This window comes from Candoia aspera, chromosome 6 (assembly GCF_035149785.1).
Source record: "Candoia aspera isolate rCanAsp1 chromosome 6, rCanAsp1.hap2, whole genome shotgun sequence".
NCBI classification, from domain to species: Eukaryota; Metazoa; Chordata; class Lepidosauria; order Squamata; family Boidae; genus Candoia; species Candoia aspera.
In genome coordinates this window covers 85,617,964-85,637,931 of record NC_086158.1, presented here as the reverse complement: position 1 = coordinate 85,637,931, position 19,968 = coordinate 85,617,964, and the positions used below count along the sequence as shown (strand labels likewise).

Sequence of the window (19,968 nt, the reverse complement as noted above, 5' to 3'; positions counted from 1 at the left end):
GGGCCTCCAGCTGGGACTACTACGAACTTTAAAGTCTCTAGGTAGCTGCCCACTTGCATTGTTACAGTCCCAGTGAAATGAGTGGCTGGACCCACCCAACCCCAGCTTCCGAGCCATCCAGCTGGGTGAATATTAAAGGGTGCTTTAGGGGAAAACTCTGAAGGTCCAGAGCCTTGACTAAATCGGGATGAATCAAACATCTTGAGTCAACCAGAGCCCAAACTTCGGTATTTTTTGTTTGGGGCAATCAAGGTGGGGCAATCATCACTCACCATGGAATCCTTGCACCCATCACCCTCTGCCTGCTCACTGGCACCCTTCACAGCAGGCGGCTGGCTTTTCCCGCCAGCTCTTTCATTTCGCTCTCCGATTCTCCAGAGAAATCCACCAAATCCTCAGTCTCTGTCTCTCCCTTCAGTGCTGTCGCTTTGCGTGTGCTTGGTGGTGACTTCACCGGCTTTTTCCCTTGCTTGAAATCAGCTCTGGCCCTTGGGCATTTGAATGCACGGTGTCCTCCCTTCCCACATTGAAGACACTGTCCCTTGGCATAGCGATGTTCTTTCTCCTCATCCCAGGGTTGGGGCCCCATCTAATAGCTGCAGTCTCACTCCTGGTACCTTTGGTGCTTGAGTAGGCTCTCTTAGGTTTATGGGTTTGTAGAAAAGCATACCTGGCATTTTCAGCCTTCCTGGCCAAGCAAATCCAATCATACAGTGAGGTGGGATCGTCTCTACCCAACGCCCACCTCAAAATGTCTCTGTGAAGGCCCTCTTTAAAATATTCGATCAGAGTCAATTCTGACCAATCAGTGATTTTGCCAACTAGAGCCTTAAATTCTAAAGCATAATCAGCCACCGACATCTGGCCCTGGGAAAGCTCCTTCAAAGCCTTCTTGGCACGTTCCTTGGCCAGCGGGTCCTCGAAGTGCAACTTTAGCGCCCACATGAAATCATCAAAGTTATCTAGTGCAGGGGAGTCAGAGTCACGTAATTGGATGTACCAGTCCACTGCTCTGCCCTTGAGCTTGGTGGCGATCGCATTAATTTTAGATTCTTCAGTGGGAAAGCACGCACCAAACTCTTTCATATAGCTCTTCACATTGGTCAAAAAGAATGACAGTTTTGTTGGGTCTCCATTGAATTTCACTGAAAACTCTCTTATGTCTCCCCTGGCTGGACCCGGTCCTGCAGTGGCTTGTGGGCTGTCACTCCAAGTGACGGAGGGTTGGGCTCTGTGAGGCGGGGACCCATCCCTGGTAGGTTTCCATCCCCAATCAGCTGCGGCCTTGCTAAAGGTATGGGAGAAGGCTGCTGATAGGTATCCTCCCCTCGTCTCCCCAGGCTCTCCATCGACATGGACAGGTTCTTTAACAAACTCTATAGGGTTTCCATTTTTGCTTCTAGCACCCGCAGCCTTTGGAGGGTTGGGGAATCCGCTCTCACCTGTCCTCCTGGCATCCCATCTGTCAACATAGTGATGGATTCCTTCTCCGGTGTCAGCGGGACTCAATATTTCCAGGATGTCCCAGACGTCCCTGGCTGCGGGTCATCCATCTCATCCAGGATAATTAGTTCACTAGTTGGCTCCAAGGATGCCAGTCCTCTTGACACTCCACTGGCTTCTGACTCTCCTGAGTCTGATTCTGTATCTGACGACTCGTGTGGAGGATTTGGGGCACCGGACGTCTCCGAGGAAGTGTCTTGCCTTTCGCTCCCGTTTCTAGGTTCAGGAGCTGAGCTGGTAGGCTCCTCGGGTCCTTTGGTGCTCTTTTGCAATTCAGTCATTGTTAACTATAATCCCTCACAAGAAGTGATTCTTGGTAGGAGCTAATGGTTTTATTTTATGATTCTCAGCTTTCTGTAATGATTGCCTATTCAAAATCACTATCAGACTCACACAAGGCTTTCATGGATATCTGATTTGATAATGAATAGTATGCAGGATCACAAGCAAAGCTGAGAATAGTAAAAGTGTGGGATTTCTCCCAGTAAAAACCCAGGCAGCATTCAGTCCCTCCCCCCAGGATCAGTACAATTCTATTCTGAAGGTGCCCCTAATGGTTTCTGCTGGTCTTTAGAAAATGTCCTTGACCAGTCAAGATAACCCAAACATGCATTCTTCACTCCTCGCATCACAGCCTGGTACAAGGGAACAGGAGCAGCCCCCTCTGGTACAGCAGCCCGTGTCAGCACCAACATGGCATGGGAACATGTTACAATGTTTTCCAGGAACATTGGAACAGGGACCATGACAGTGACTCGGGGCAACTAGTAATTGTAGAAGCATAAAGAAACAACTAATAAAATGAAACGCAATAAAATACGATAAATATCCAAAACAGGAACAACACAAAACCCAGAATTTAAAAAAAAAATGCAATAGCTGAGGCCAACCAACACACATTCTACTCAAGACCTTTCATTCTCATTGGGCTCATCCCATGTTTTGGTCCAATCCGTGGAGAAGAACCAGGTTTCATAGACTCACAGAAGGCAAATAGAGTCAGGGTCGTTTGAATCTCAGAGGGGAATGTTCTTCCATAGGGCAGGGGCTGCAACAGAGAAGGCTTTTCTCTCTCCTACCTGCCAGGTGACATTCTTTTGCAGAAGGACCCTGAAAGATGCAAACCCCTTTCAGATCTCATGGGAAGAGCCAGCACAGCCAGGGTCTAACTCAAAGGAAATCCAAGCAATTTTTTTCTGGCAGATGCCTTGAGTAGGCTTCACAGCATCCTTGTATATGTTATTGCCACAAGCTTTAATCTTTAAGATAGGCTCTTACCCATGTTCAGATTCATTCCTCATCTTTCACCAGTGCCATGTGTGTCTTCTGTCATTTTATCTTCTGAAGTTCCTCAGACAAACGAGATATATGAACAGAGAGGGGACACAGTCTGAGGTATGATCCAAACTGAGGCCATGGCTACACAATGGAGAGGCTGGTATATTAGCAGCAATTTATATAACAATTGAGAGCAAGTTTGGTGTAGTGGTTAAGGCATCAGGCTAGAAACCGGGAGACCCTGAGTTCTAGTCCCACCTTAGGCACAAAGTCAGCTGTGTGACCTTCAGCCAGTCACATTCTCTCAGTCCTAGGAAGGAGGCAATGGCAAATCACTTCTGAAAAATGTTGCCAACTGTAGGAACTCAGTTCTCAGTCTCCGAGAATCAGACACAATTGAATGGATTTTTAAAAAAAAACACCAATTACTCTAAACTGTACTTTTCAACCCTTAATTATTTTCTTTAAGACAGTAAACCTATGGTCACCTTTATCCAAGGTAACTGAGAAGTCTTCTGTCTAAGAGATTGAAGGTTGATGGTTCTAAAGCCTTAACCTTTTTAGAATTTATCTTGGAAAATTTTTAAACATGCTAATCTTGCATTTTAGTTCTTCTCTATAACCTGAGTGACTTAAGATCCCAAGTGCCAAACATCAAATTCCAGACTCTTTAAGAAAAAGATATATTTACAATTCATTAATTCCTGGTAGAACATCAACCAATATAATATTTGTACAGATTAGACGGGAATCCAGGACATGAGGCAAACAGACTCCTTTGTGTTCTTATACTCCAGTCAGGATTAAGGGTTGATGATAAGATACTGGATGCATATCTAGTTGAGTAGATGGAACATTATTCTTTTTGGCTGTACAATTCTTTCTACTAAATTTTGTGTAGTATCCATAATTATGTGGATAATTATAATCACATAACCACTCTCTGCTTTACTGCAGCTACCCATTCTCCAAAAGCTGCTTTTGATAGTATTGGTTGTAGTGTGGGAGAATTCCAATTTCTATCTATTCTTTTCCACTGCAGTCCCATCTTGTAGGTCTGCATTTTAAAAATGCTTTGGTTTTATACAAGCTCTACAAATATATACATACTACTATACCTGAACATGAAAACACAACAACACTGCACAAGAGCAAAAGAAAGAATGGAAATAGCAGTCAACATTGCAGTAAAGAAGCATTAATAACATGGGCCTAGAAACCCATTTTTAATAAATTCTCTGGAACAATCTGGAAAATTGGGTGAGGGAGGGCAAAGACAAAATAATATTTCACCTCTGCCTACCCCACCCTTTCAGTGGAAGCTTTTACAAGATTTTAGACTTCAGACTAGGAAGGAGAGGCCGGGGTGGTGGGTTGTAGAATAAATGCTCCATTGCTCTATCCAGATAGGAGACTCAATAGAACCAGTAGTCAACAATTAAAATGAGAGCAATAAAAGAACATTTAATAAAAAATGCAGGATAGAAAATTAGCAATCTTTCAGGCTGTTTTAAAATATAAAAAAAAGACATCATCACTGCATAATACTATAGAAGCTAATAGTTAGGATTTCTTAAAATTTTTTAATGTCCTTTAAAGAATAAAATATCTTCTAGTACAACTGCTTACTTGGTTCTGTAATTCAAAACCAGTTTCTAAAAGAAACATAGCTTCTGGTTAAAAACTTTGATTTTTTTATCTAGAAGGATGAGAGGACTGTTTATCTGGTATGGATTGAAAGAGGCTTTTCTACTCTTAAACTAATAACTTCTTCATTTATGTTTCCAGTGATTCATATGTTTCCAATGATTCCTCATTCATGAAAGATAAAAATTTAAAGGACAAGGTAAAATTATCCAGCTTGGATTCTATAGTCTTTTTCATATACTGGACCACTTAAATAGGGATATGCAGCATTTTGGATCTGAATCTGAAAATGAGGTTTGGATGTGTACTCTGAAACTATTAGTACCCTCTTAACAGCTGCGTCTCTCCTCGGCCCTCATGTTACCCACACTGACAGCTTACTATAACAACTGAGAAGGAAATATATCTGAGTACTACACTGTCTTATTTTAAATGGGAACTGAAGATGTGCTACTTCATTCTGACATTTGCAAAGAAACAACTGCTTAGATTTAAGGAGCCTTTTTATGAGGTTGTTTTAATTGCTTTTTTCATCATTTTTATGAAAGCTCTAAAATAAACTAGATTTATCAGATTATTTTAATTAAAGATTGTTTTTTATATGTAGTGATGCCTAGTCATTGGCAGCACATGGCTGGGTTGTCTGAACTAGGCAACTAAGCAGGATGAGACTTGGTTAGTAATTAGATGAGAGAGTACCAGGGAATATAAGGAACATATGCTAGTCAAACCTATCCTGGTATAAGGCAATGGCCAACTACTTCCATACTGTTGCCAAGAAAACCACATGGTTGTATCCATGTTGCCACCAGGAGTTGAGTTTCATGTTAGGGCATCCATCTGCTATAACATACTGGGTCCCGATGAGAAGAAGTGTATGTGTGTGCCTTCTAGTCAGTTTTTGTGAGGATCTTGATTTTAAGGCCTAATTTTAGAAGCTCACAGCACAAGCCACGATGGATATGCAAAGTTCTTTATTAGGTCTTTTACCTGTCTGTCAAAGCCACGACTGGCTCCACTTCCTCCCGCCTCCCTTCTTAAGCCTCCCACCTTTTCTTTGTCCAACCCTTTCCTCTGCATTTACAGCTTGCCTGATGGTGGCTTCACAGTCTCTCAGTTGTGATTGGTGTTGCTAGCTGCTCTCTTCTCATCCCTTGCCCCTCCATTGTTTCTCCTCTATCCTTCATTCTCCTTGATGTGTAAGGTTGGAGCACCAGTCGCAATTAGCTATTGCTTCTGGGTTCTCCATCCTTACATGCTGCCTCGCTTTGGAAAGATGGCCTCCCTCCCCGTTTCATCCTTTTGACACAGAGGTACGTAGAAGAAAAAACCCAATTAGGTAATTATGGGAAGCCAGCCAGTTTATCCTACATTAGGTTTAGTGGGATATTGCTTATGGAATGCCCTGACTAGACGGGGCGCGTGGACATGGTGGTTTGCCACCTACTCATTGTCAGCTGCTGGTAGGTGTTTCCAACGCACTAAGTATTGTAATCTCCCCCGTCTTAGTCTGGAGTCTAAAATTTCCTGGATTTCAAAGTGTTCGCCCTCGATTAGAATGGGGATGGGTGGGGGTGGTTTAGGGTGCCATCGTGCTGACGTTTGTGCTGGTTTAAGTAGACAGCAATGGAAGACCGGGTGAATATTGCATAATGGTTTTGGAAGCTGAAGTTGTACTCTGACATCATTGATAAGTCGTGCGATCAGAAAGGGGCCGACATACTTAGAGCCAAGTTTCTTTGATGGGTGATTGGATTTCAAATATTTAGTAGAGAGATACACCATGTCTCCCACTTTTAGGGGCCTCTCAGTGGATCTCTTCTGATCAACATACTTTTTATAATTGGCCTTGCCGTTGTCCAGGGCCTTAACAATCGCTGGCCAGCTGTCTCACAGTTGTGCGATCCAGTCGTCCAAGGAGGGTATTTTGGTGTGAATTTGTGGAAGTTCTGGGATGGCCACGAATTCTTGCCCGTTAGTGACCTGAAAGGGAGTAAATCCTTTGCTCGCTTGTACTGCATTGTTGTATGCTACCTCAGCGAACGGGAGTAAATCAACCCAATTGTCTTGTTGATGGCTGATGTAACACCGCAAGTATTGTTCAAGGACCTGATTCCTCTGTTTGCTCTCTCCGTCAGTTTCCGGGTGGTGGGAGGAGCTTAGACCATGGTTGACACCGATCAATTTGAGAAATTGCTTCCAGAATCTGGAGCTGAATTGAGGTCCTCAATCGCTTATTATACATTTGGGAGTGCTGTGAAGGTGATAGATGTGGTGAATGAACATTTTGGCCAGTTGACTGGCTGTGGGAAGGCTGGCACATGGGATGAAATGAGTCTGTTTTGAGAAAAGGTCAGTGACTACCCATATGACCGTCTTCCACTTGCTCTCTGGGAGTTCAACAATAAAATCCATGGCAATTTGTTTCCATGGACAGTTCGGACTCACTCCGTTTTGTAAAAGGCCCCTAGGTTTGCCTCTGATATGTTTCGCTGTGGCACAGATGGGGCAAGTTGCCGTGTACTCCACGTCTTTCCTCAAGGTTGGCCACCAAAATTTTCTTTGTACTAGATGGAGGGTTTTCACAAACCTGAAATATCCCGCTACTTTGGCGTCATGGCAACACTCCAGAATGTTCTTTCGCAGGGTCTCTGGGATGTACAATTTCTCACCCTTCCACTAAAGTCCAATTCTTTCTACGAGGAAAGTTTTGTTGGACCTCAACCAGGCATCTTGTTGAGAGGTTCAAGTTCTTGTCCACTTTTGCTGCTGCTGTTTGACTCCGCATCGTAGCCGCCAGCCCAAATTGGGTAGGTGGGATGATTGAGTCTATGACCTCTTCCTGTACGCTGTTTTGCTGGGGTAGGCAAGATAGGGCATCCGCCAAGAAATTCCTGCCTCCAGGTAAGTATTTCAGCGTGAAGTTAAGACATCAGAAAAATTGTGCCCAACATACCTGCTTGGGGTTAAGTTTCCATGAGGATTTCAGAGCCTCTATGTGTCATGTTCACTGTTTCAATGTATAGTATACATCGTAACGTTTCACATGCCATGGCGCTGACGCACGTTTCTGTTTGGGAGGGAGCTGCTGTGAAACCTTGTACCAAGCTGTGTATTCATTACAATGGAATGTGTTTGGGTTATGTTCTCTGTTCAAGGACGTTTCCCGCAGACCATCAGAAACCGTTAGGAGCACCTGGGATTGTGAATTTGGGAAGATTCTATGGGGGGAGGGATTTCATTTGCACCGAGGGCTTTTAGTTTGAATTTGGCGCGCGTTCATCATTCTCAGCTTTCTCTGTGATCCTGCATACTATTCTTTAATAAATCAGATATCTCTGAATTCCTACTCATGGGTCTGATAGTGTTTTAGAATAGGCAACCATTACATAAAGCTATTTTGAACCAACATTAATTTTTCATGTAAGTATTTTCCTTTTATAGCTACAGTTTATATATGATAGCAATGGTTTGAATTTTCCTGATTTTAAAGTATATCATTGGGCATATTTGTTAACTCCAGTAAAGCACTGGAATGAAAACAGAATTGATTGATTATGTAGTAGGCTGGATAGAGAGAGAGAGAGAATACAGCTTCCCATCTTACAACAGTGAATGTGGGTGGCGTACGAAGATTAAAGCCTCTAAGACTCTGACAAGTGGTTGGGGTACTTGGAGTAGGAATTCTGTGATTTCATACTTATTATTTAGAACTAGACAATATTATTGTAAGAAACCTTTAAATAATTGAGTTTTAAACAAGCTATGAGCAGGGGGTCAGGCTAGAAAACCTCTGGGGTCTCTTGTGACCCAACAATTCTGTCATATTTTTTATCAGTGGGATAAACCTATTCAAGTACATAAAGGTAATTATAGAGCTAGAAAGTATTTCAGATAGCATAAGATTATAAAAAAAGATTATATAAATGAATGAATTGTAACGTAGTATTTGTAAGATTGAAGTAGGAAAGAACAGGACATCTAAGAGAATAACATACTTTAAAAACTTCCAGCCAGAAAATAAAAAACTAAAAATTCTTGGCTGGATCTGTTGGTACATCAGGTAGCAACAAGTTTTGAACAGAAACTATTGTAGTTCAGATAAGTACACAGAACAGAGGAAGAATGGACAAGAGAAAATAGTAAAACTATTCCAGATGCCTTCTTGGGACAGATTAAAATATTTTTGGAAATCAGTCAGGTTTCAGGGTGGGATTCAGTACGGGGACCGCATTGGTTAGGTTTTTTTGATGACCTCTGGTGGAGATGGGATGGGCTGGTGCCACCCATCCTTGTGCTCCTTGGTCTCTCAGTGGCTTTTGATACCTTCAATCACAGTATCCTTCTGGACCTGCTGCAGGGGTTGGAAATTGGGGGGCATTGTTTTAGGGCGGTTCTCTTCCTTCATGGCTGGTTCCAGTCAGTGTTGATGGATGGAGGGGAGAGGTCATTCCCTCGACTCCTCCTTTGTGGGGTCCCACAGGGTTCATCACATTCTCCCCTCCTGTTTAACATCTACATAAAACTGCTGGGTGAGGTCGTCTGCCCATTTGGGGAGATGATGAATGTGAGGCACACATACCATTCGAAGCTTTGGTTTCTTTGGTAGATATAAACCAAGTTTATATCTACTGTAAACCATAGTTTACAGGCTACAGTGGTTGAGTTCACATTTTCTTCCTTCCTTACTTGCACCATAATATAGTTTGTTTCATTTTGGCTTAGCAGTGTGTATAAACCCTGCTCTCTGCTTGAGAAATATGTAGTCAGCTGAAGTTGCATGGTATTTTAATATAATTTGTCTCATACCTATTTAAATTCTCATTTTGAGCTGGAAAGCAGAAGTGCATGACTGAACTTTGATTTACTTGGCTTAATGCTGCAAAATCTGCCATGTAGAGATAATGTGTTTGGACTTCAACATTCTGTTTGTGTCATTCATTGTATGTACTTTGTGACTAGATTGTGTCCTTTCAGACTGCTGTCTTAGGCAACGATCTTCTTTGAACATGGCTACTTAATGGTGATAACCATTCTGCATAATTGCACTACAGTATATATATTTTACTGAATAAAGAGTTTATTTCCATTATAGGAAATAATTTTCAGTATTGAATTGTTTTAGCAGTAATGTAGCAAGTAAATGGTTGTAATTTTTGAATATACTTTTCATTTTAATTAACTTATTTATTTAGATGGTTTATATGGCTACTCATCTCACAACAAATGAGTGAGCCATGAATATTTGGGCCACCCAGGTCAGGAGTTGTTCTATCTGTAACTGTGGATCTGTAACATTCAAAAGTTGTGTGCAATCTGGGGTATTTTTAGCTGTTTATAATGGCCTTTCAGTAAACCACATATATTTAAGTTTCATTTAATTTTACAGCAATTCTTTCCTGCTCTTCACCCAAAATTCACAGGACAAAGAGGTTAAAAATGAAGAAACAATAACCTGCATTGCCCCAAATTGCAAGACACACTGACCCTTTCATTTTAAAGCAAAGCAGGCTTCACTTTTGGGGGGAAAAAACCCACCCACCCATAACCAAAAACATTATTTCTAACTATGTTCTAGATGTTTTAATTCAATAAATACAGCTCAATGGGGCCATATGCGAAGTGCCAGAAACCGCATAGTTCAACTTTAAACTTGACCTGCCTTTTCTCTCTCTCCTTCTCCCTCCCCCTCTTCCTTGGCATTATTTGTGCTCATTCTGTGAAGGTTCATATAAAGGTCAGTTTTTTAAGATAAGACAATCCATCAGAGTAGTTGTTTTAGCTGGCACATACACTAATTTAACTATTCATTGAGGCTTAAAATACAATACAACTCTCTGAGATTAATGTTTCATCACGTTTGACTTTCTGTTCAATATGAAATGCTAAGAATTCTTTCTAAATCTGAGAAATTTTAAGAGCACAGTGAATGAATTCATTTCCAGACAATACACAGATTTCTTAATTAATATGTTACCATTGAATTTGTTTGCCAACAGATTTAAATACTTTTTACAGAGTAATTCCGGGTCTACAAATAAATAGATTTTTCAGTCTACATATTGCTAAATAAAACATAATACTAATTGCTTAAAATTGACCCTGTACAATTAAGTGCTTGAAACTTTCATTAATTAATATATTAAATAAGTAATACTGTGCAGCTTTTAAGATTTTGGGTCACACATGGCAGGGTTTTAAATTCAGATTCCATATCTGATATTTTCTTCTTCATTTTTAATTTATTTTTTATCTAGTAATGTATTGTGTATACTGTGAGGGCAGACTGACATAGACTGTCTTGCAAAAATAAGGGAAACTGAGGTTAAGAGTACTTCTGACTAGGAAAACGGTGGAACGTGATTTGAATTGCTATTATATATCTGGAAGCAGGATCATTGGGTTACCTGTATTCAGGGGTTTGTTGTTATCAATTTTATAATTTCGAATCCCCTTTGTGAAAGAAAGAAAAACAGTAGTGATATGGAACATTTGTCAGTCAGAGAATTCTCTCTCCAAACCATGCTTTTGAAAGGGTGATTGACTGTCTCTGGAAGTAAATCTGCTGAATCAGAAGCAATTTGGGATGTTCCTGGCATGGCATTCCAGGTAAAGCAAGCCTAGTCAAACCAACCTCAGAACACCTTAAACCACCTTTGGAGGATTTGCTTCTGGGAACCATTCCTGGAACAGTATGATCTAGAGAAGATTCAATGTATTCCAGAGGGAAAACAGAGTGAGTTCTTCATGAATCATTAAGTTGTGCATTTAACTAGTTCAGTTAATTGTGGTTATCTCTTTGAATAAGACTGTGGATTTCAGCATGTTTATTGCAGAAAGGATGATTTGAAATAGATCGTCTGGGCTTTCTGCTTCAGTGTTCTTAAGCAGGCTGTTCTTTTTCCTCCCATCCTATGCTGCTGCTTCTCTTCCCTTCTTTTTCTGAACATCTATAAATTTTATAGTATATGGAGGATAAGTGAAAGCCAGTCTCCCTGAGAAAACCAACACTTGGTTTGTCCAGTCAGAAATTATCTATAAACCTAACTTCCAGATAACTCTTGATAAAATTGTAAGGGTACATACAGTCTTTATTTACCAGTTGTGCCTTTATATTAATAGGAATTTGGGAAAGGCTGTATGTATGTATGTATGTATGTATTTAATTTCTGTGGCTGCCCATCTCACAAGAAGCAACTCTGGGCAGCATAAAACAATAAAACATAAAATATATCAAAAACAATCATAAAAATAAAAAGTCATTAAAAATTTAAAAAACTATAAAATTTAAAATATATCTAGAAAATAAAAGCCCCATTCCATCTATTGAAGCTCCTTAGCATGGGGTCACCTTAACAGCTCAGATTCCCTCTTTGGGGGGGATGGGTGGTGGCACAAATTTAAGAAATAAAGAAATAAATGGTATGTAATGAAAGGTTGGAGGTTTCAATCTCCTAGAAGCTCTCTGGGTCTGTAGAGCTCTTCCTCTTAGCATGCAGGTTGGTAATCCTTGCTGCCATCACCTGTCTTCTAGGAGGTGCCTTTACCTGGCGTCCTCCCTCTTAATCCTAACACATGAATCTCCACAATCCATGGCCTTATTGGAAAGTAAGGAAAAAAAATGAAATAAATTCTACAGCTGCATTTGCTAGGGCTGTACAATGAAGTGTACACTAGGGAATTCATTTCCTCTCTCCTTTGGAGTTAGAGTCATCTCGCAAGCCATAAAGGGTATTACTTTATTTTTTAATATTTTAAAGCAATCTTTTGTTGTTTTAAGTAGGTAAAGGTAAAGGTTTCCCTTGACATTAAGTCCAGTTGTGTCCAACTCTAGAGGGCAGTGCTCATCTCCGTTTCAAAGTCGAAGAGCCGGCGTTTGTCTGTAGACACTTCCGTGGTCATGTGGCCGGCATGACTAAACGGAACGCTGTTACCTGCCCGCTGAAGCGGTACCTATTAATCTACTCACATTCACATGTTTTCGAACTGCTAGGTTGGCAGGAGCTGAGACTAGCAATGGGAGCTCACCCCGTCACGTGGATTTGAACTGCCAACCTTCTGATCGGCAATCTCAGCAGCTCAGCGGTTTAACCTGCAGCGCCACCACGTCTGCTTTAAGTAGTCACATGTAAAACAATCAGTGTTGGAAATAAACCTAAGTTGCTACAAAAATTACGAAAGTATCTTAAAGGACTCTCCCATAGAAAAGTACATAGGATAGAAGCTTGGGGTGGATACGCTTCTAATTTAAAGAATTAAAAGAGGTTTAAAGAGGTTCCAAGTTACATAAAAACATTCAGTTTACTGAGCATGTGCAGAGAACATAAATTCAAAAGACAAGCATAAAGCACAATGCAAAACAGACAAATCAAAGATCACACTCTTAACACAGTACTTAGTTGACTTCTATCCTATTTCACTAGAGAATAAATGAACCTTGGAACAGATGTTACCTTTGTGTCAATATATACGGTCTGGAAAATACTTCTCCAGGCAAATTTCAGCTTAAATCTGAGGGTGGAGCCGAATCTTGGCTTTCTGTTTGCCCTCCTGCTTGAGACACCTACTTGTTCTTTTTCTCCTGGAGTTTTTCTACAAGAACAAAAGCTCTTATTCCTGAATAGGACAGGGATGGGAGGAATCTCTTCCTGCCTACATGAGGAGTATACCACATTCAGGAAGCTCTCGTGCTAGAGACGTTTATATGCAGGTGCTGCTGCCAAACTCCAGATAGACTCAAAAGAGATTGGTCATCTGGTACAGGGAGCAAAGCAGGTTCTAGCTCACATATAAAAAATTCCAAATCATGGCTTTTGGGAAAAGAGCAAAACAGAAAACATGAATTACAGAGGAAAATAAGACTGAGCGGGTTCATACAGTCTTTGACACCAAAAGATTATAGAAAGTGCATCATGATTATGACTCAAAGGCAGATTTAGGGTTGTCTGTCGCCATTAGGAACTTCAATTTTTGCCAAGGGTAAAATTAGTTCCTGCCACTCTTTAAAGCCAAAACAGCTCAGATCTTCCCTGCACCACATGTGGGATTCTGTGCCATTAAGAAGACCATGGAAGTGGTGCATGTGAATTTGTTGAGAGCTATTCTTGCTACCTGAAGACATGTAGCCAATGCCACTCCCAAACCTCAGGCAGGAATGCTAAAATAGGGGCTATAGCCTAGAGGATGATGATCAGTTATTGACTAAATACCCAGTTCTTCCCACTGGATCCTTGTATTGGTGGAGGACCATTCTCATAGCTGGGAGGATTCTATGGAGTCCAGGCTTCCCAGATGTGTTCTTTTTTCCCCTTTGTTATGAAAAGAGCATCCTTTCTCAAAGGGTGGGTGATAATGGAGTGGCATCTGGAAGTCAGTAGGACACCACATAACAGCAGAACCTGAATTTCAAGGAGACCTTGGATGCCAGCCCAAAATCTTAACTTTCACCTTCCCCAGGTTGAGTAATGACTTCTTTCAGGTATGTCTTAATGTGTCACCATCAGCAGTTCTACTAGATAAATATTCCAAAAACTCCTACCTGAGAAATTTTCCCCTTGTGGTTCGAAGCAGATTGGAACTATTGCCCATATAGTACTGTACAGAATTTCACCTCTTTGGCAGCATCCAGGATGAATATACCTTTACTATATAAAGTTCCTACTCTCTGATCCAACACTGGCATTAGTAGGACTGTGGCTGAGTTCTGTGTTGCTCCTGTTAAAACACATCATCAGATACTACCAGTATCCCTGATTATTTCATTTTTATATGGCTTTATGTTGTTATCTGGATTGATTGTAATTATAAGTGTAGTAACAATAAAGTGTGTGATACTATTACATCGTAATGTCTGTAATATGTATGTGTATGCATATATGTCTGGTAAATAATTGTCAATCTTGTAAATGCCAAGAGAAAATAGAAAACTCGGGCAGACCACAGGATGATGCTAGTCTACTTCTATTTAGAGACAATGCTATGATAAGGAAATTCTAAATAGCAAAAATACATGATTGAGCTCATACATAGAAGGTTATATTAAAGACAAAATGTTGGATTTTAAACATACAAAATAATATAAAAATTAATCTTATGCAGTAATTCTAGTTATATATTATTTTTCCTATCTTGTCGAAGATAGCCATTACCCTCTCTCTCAGTCCTGGACTCCCTACCAGACCTCTGGAGATTTCACTCCATTCTGAGGCTGCTGGGCAGATGGGATGAGTCCCATTTTCTCTTCTTAGCTTCTCTTCTGCTTTTCAAAAGTCAACCTGTTTTTCTCTTCAAGGGAAGTGCTGGGGGGAGGCTTGCCTGCCTCTCCACTACACAGTGAAGTGGTGGCATTGGCAAATCAGGTTGTGTCATAAGCAGCAGTAACAGAAGTGGCTTGCCACTGCCGCCTTCCAGGATTTTTTTTTTCTTCAAAATTTCCCAATCTAACCCACAGTCATGATATTCCCTGGAGCTTCCTATTGAAGTAGTAACCAAGCTGACCCTGTTTAGCTTACGAACCCAGAAAAGGTCAGCAAGATGCTGCCATCTGCAGAGAACCTAACTGGGAACGTAAATAAAGCTTATCTAGCATTTTATGTAGTTGTGTGTTCCCATACCATCCTAGGTGTGGTGTTCTCACTGCCTGTATTCAGAAAATTAAGGTTGATCAATCGTGTCTTGGCCTATACTTTTTTCAGTATGCAGCTTTTCTTAGCTTATTTACTTACTTGATTTATATACATATTGTTTTCAATCAAGGCAACTAACAGCAATCAAAGTAGAGAATATATTTTTAAATTGAAATATAAATGAGAATTAATATAAGATTAACCTTTAAAAGATATGAATCCTGGCTATTCTATAGGCAGACCAAGTAGGAGCATCTTCAGGTGGGCTTCTCCTGCAGGTCTTAGTCTGGACAGTAGAAGCAGTTGTCAGGGCAGATTTTACAACATGCACATTATATGATTGTTGTATCTTGCACCAATTCACAATCTTGTTGTGCAGTTATTCATTTGCTTGCTTGCTTGCTTAAAGTGGACAACTCCAATTGTATAACTTCTGGCAGAAGAATCAGTCATACCTCGGTCTGGTTTACTGTGAATGAGTTGCCCACAGTATTTATTTAGCTAATTTGAGACACAGTGCTAAGTAGCAATTCAAACAATACTGTGTACTGAAATGCCTGGTTTGTTGTACCTCTTACAAGTCAGGATTAGAAGCTACTATTTGTCTTTTAGCTTACAAATCCTGGCCTTGTTTTGGACAATATGGCAAGCTTTTAGTTCCAAGTTGGATTTTCATATTTTCAGCAGGGGACAAGTAAGCATACTTTAGATATAGCTCACATTAGGTATTTCAGGGCTGATAGTAAGAATTGCCAGCCAGTGGAATGGGTGGCCTCATGAAGTGGCGTATTTCCCTTCACTGGTAGAGGCTAGAATGCCTGAAGTATTTCAGCAGATCCTGCATTAAGCAAGGGTTGGACTAGATGGTTTCTGAAGTCTAAGAAACTCTTAAGCTTCTCTGATTCTGTTAAATGATTTAACTGATAGAGGTGCAACAGCTGCCCCTTGTTGAAACAGGTCAGCAGAATTTGTTCAGACTACTAGAACTACTTTGATAGAAAGACTGATGGTTGAAAGATCTTATTCTGCCTGCCATTGTATGTGACTTACAGTTTGCATTTTTATAAAGTGCCTGAAAACAAACAGCACCTACATATTGTAATTTGTTAAAATATATAGATTCATTTTTCTTATCTGTAGATTGAAACTAAAATGGTTGTCTTGCATTTTTCATCCTTAGGTGCGGTGGATGATGTATTGGATTGTGTTTGCTCTTTATACAATTACTGAAACAGTAGCTGACCTCCTGATCTCTTGGTAAGATCTATATATTGGCAAAACGGAATGATTTATTCATGTTTTCATATATCACAGTATTCATTGTAGGTAGTTGATACTGTTAAAAGACCTTTAGCCCGATGCAAGGGAAGGTGGAGTTACAAGAATACTATTCATACGTGATAAAATATATATCTAAAATATGTGAAGAGTTAATTTCCTAAAAAACGTCCCCTGAAATCTAGATTAATTAGAAGGAATGTGCCTATTTCTTTGAATCACAAAACCACATTATGAATTCTAACTTGTATTTTATAGGTTTCCACTCTACTATGAACTGAAGATTGCTTTTGTTATTTGGTTGCTGTCTCCGTATACAAGAGGGGCAAGTTTAATATATAGGAAGTTTCTTCATCCTCTTCTTTCTTCAAAAGAAAGGGTAAGCCTCCCTCCTGTTGTGGAGCAAAGATTATTTTAATATTTTAAAAATGAATTTGCATTAAGTGGTAGTGGGGATGAAGGATTACATTACTACCTTGTGCTTAATGCAACATATGACAATGTTATAGATTGCCAATATCAGATTAAATTGATGTCTGTACTGCACATATTTTTCCTCCTAGGAGATCGATGAGTGTATTGTGCAAGCCAAAGAACATGCTTATGAAACTATGGTGAACTTTGGTAAACAAGGCTTAAACTTAGCTGCTACTGCTGCAGTGACTGCAGCTGTAAAGGTAAACAGTATTGCATGTTACGTATTTACTACTTGGCATAAAATGGGTGAGTGGGGATGTGTGTACAGAAAGGTATAAAATGGAAAGCTGGATGACCTTTTCTAACAGCATGTTCTAAAAAGTATGTTCTCTCAAAGAGAAGTTGACTTTTTAAACAGTGAAGATGACTCTCTTTCTCTCTTGTTGCTTTTTCTTGTTGGTAATCACATTCCACAGGATTTGTGACTTCTTTCTGCTGTTTTCCTTCAATCAAGTTGAGGTAAATGCTCATGGAAGATTAAAGCATGAAACAGGGCTACAGTATGGTTGAATGGGATATTAATATGATTCCCTGCTGAATTCATACTTGTGAGAAAAAAGTCAAAACAGTGAACTTGAATATAACTGCTGCTGCTGCTGATGGCTGTCTGATATTAGAAAGCCAAATTAGGCTTTTCACATGGATTCAGATATGCTCCAAACTATCTGTAATTTGCCTAAAACACTAAGTGCCTCCATTTTTACATTCAGAATAGCTGTTGAGTATAATGAAATCACAGTGACAAAACATTATAGGAAAGGAAGCTGCATGAGCATATGCTTGATAGAATAATTTTGAATGGAAAATACAATTTGTTTCACAACTAGAATTTGTACCCGATAGCAGACTATACATCATCATCAGGCCACCTTTCATTATTGATGCACTTAGAACAAGACTAGGAAGTGGGCTAATTGAGCCAGAAGTCAGTAGTAGCTGCCAAGCAATACCTGTAAAGAAGTAGTGATGGCAATTTAGTCAGTGTAAAATGTCACATTTGTAGAAGTATAGGTGGTGTGTGACTATTGAGAGCACAGATGGTTTAATAGGCTATTCCCTGGCCATTCAAACCCCCAAGATAACACAGTTTATTCAGCTACAAGCTTCTTATTCCTAAGAAGTCTCTTCTGAAAAATACTCTGCAGAATTTGTCCATTAAGGTGGAGAAGGCAGTGGGAAAAATGGAGCTGGGAATGTAAGTTGTGCAATTAAACTTCCAGGTTTTCTGAAATAACAGTTCAGATGTCTATTTCTCTTCATATTAAATTATTCTAAATACTAAATACTAAATATTCAATCAATAAAGCCATGCTTTTTCCTATAACATACTAATGTTATTCTCAGTTCTTCAGAAATTCTGTTTATTATGAACAGACAAGCTTATACATGTTGTCTGATGGCTTTTTCTGCTAGTGGAGACTAGTAACAAACAAGCTGCCGAGCAAGTGACCATCTGTTAAACAAGAACCATGAACCAGGATTGTGTATGGCTTTAAACAGGGTTGTTGATAAAACGCTGATCAGATCAAAAACAGCTTTCCAGTTGTTTAGCTACTTGTAATGGTAAAGGCTTCAGCAAAGGATCGTTACCTTGTCGTGGTGCTGGAGCTTGAGCACCTCAGTGATGCCATGAGCTAAACCGTGAAGGGCCACCCAAGATGGGAAGGTCATGACAGAGAGGTCAGACTAAATGCGATCCCTGGGGAAGGTAATGGCAACCCACCCCAGTATTCTTGCCGTGAAAACTAAATGGATCAGTACAACCAGAGATATGTCGGTATACCATCGGAAGATGAGACCCCCAGGTCGGAAGATGGTCAAAATGCTACTGGGGAGGAACAGAGGATGAGCTCAACTAGCCCCAGACGTGATGACGCAGCTAGCTCAAAGCCGAAAGGATGGCTAGCGGCTGACGGTGCTGGTGGTGAACGGCGAATCCGATGTTCTAAGGATCAACACACCATTGGAACCTGGAATGTAAGATCTATGAGCCAGGGCAAATTGGATGTGGTTATTGGTGAGATGTCAAGATTAAAGATAGACATCCTGGGCGTCAGTGAACTGAAATGGACTGGAATGGGCCACTTCACATCAAATGACCACCAGATCTACTACTGTGGACAAGAGGACCACAGAAGAAATGGAGTAGCCTTCATAATTAATAGTCAAGTGGCTAAAGCAGTGCTTGGATACAACCCAAAAAACGACAGAATGATCTCAATTCGAATTCAGGGCAAGCCATCTAACATCACAGTGATCCAAATATACGCCCCAACCACAAATGCTGAAGAAGCTGAAGTAGAGCAGTTCTATGAGGATCTGCAGCACCTACTGGACAACACGCCTAAAAGAGATGTTATTTTCATCACGGGAGACTGGAATGCTAAGGTGGGCAGTCAAATGACACCTCGAATTACAGGTAAGTATGGCCTGGGAGAACAAAATGAAGCAGGACATAGGCTGATAGAATTTTGCCAAGACAATTCGCTCTGCATAACAAACACTCTCTTCCAACAACCTAAGAGACGGCTTTATACATGGACTTCACCAGATGGACAACACCGAAATCAGATTGATTACATCCTTTGCAGCCAAAGGTGGCGGACATCTGTACAGTCGGTAAAAACAAGGCCTGGAGCTGACTGTAGTTCAGATCATGAACTTCTTCTTGCACAATTTAAGATCAGACTAAAGAGATTAGGGAAGACCCACAGATCAGCTAGATATGAGCTCACTAATATTCCTAAGGAATATGCAGTGGAGGTGAAGAATAGATTTAAGGGACTGGACTTAGTACATAGGGTCCCGGAAGAATTATGGACAGAAGTTGGCAGCATTGTTCAGGAGGCGGCAACAAAATACATCCCAAAGAAAGAGAAAACCAAGAAGGCAAAATGACTGTCTGCTGAGACACTAGAAGTAGCCCAAGAAAGAAGGAAAGCAAAAGGCAACAGTGATAGGGGGAGATATGCCCAATTAAATGCAAAATTCCAGAGGTTAGCCAGAAGAGATAAGGAATTATTTTTAAACAAGCAATGCGCGGAAGTGGAAGATGACAATAGAATAGGAAGGACAAGAGACCTCTTCCAGAAAATTAGAAACATTGGAGGTAAATTCCAGGCCAAAATGGGTATGATCAAAAACAAAGATGGCAAGGACC

General features: G+C 40.4%; 1 protein-coding gene across 1 annotated transcript in view; it reads left to right on the top strand.

The window, feature by feature from the left end:
• Nucleotides 1–19,968, top strand: part of REEP3 (receptor accessory protein 3) — a 65,427-nt gene that overhangs the window by 33,212 nt on the left and 12,247 nt on the right. Inside the window, exons 3-5 of the mRNA XM_063307578.1 lie at nt 16,234–16,310; nt 16,590–16,710; nt 16,895–17,008. Coding sequence (XP_063163648.1) covers nt 16,234–16,310; nt 16,590–16,710; nt 16,895–17,008 — 312 coding nt within the window. The remainder of the gene's footprint in view (nt 1–16,233; nt 16,311–16,589; nt 16,711–16,894; nt 17,009–19,968) is intronic.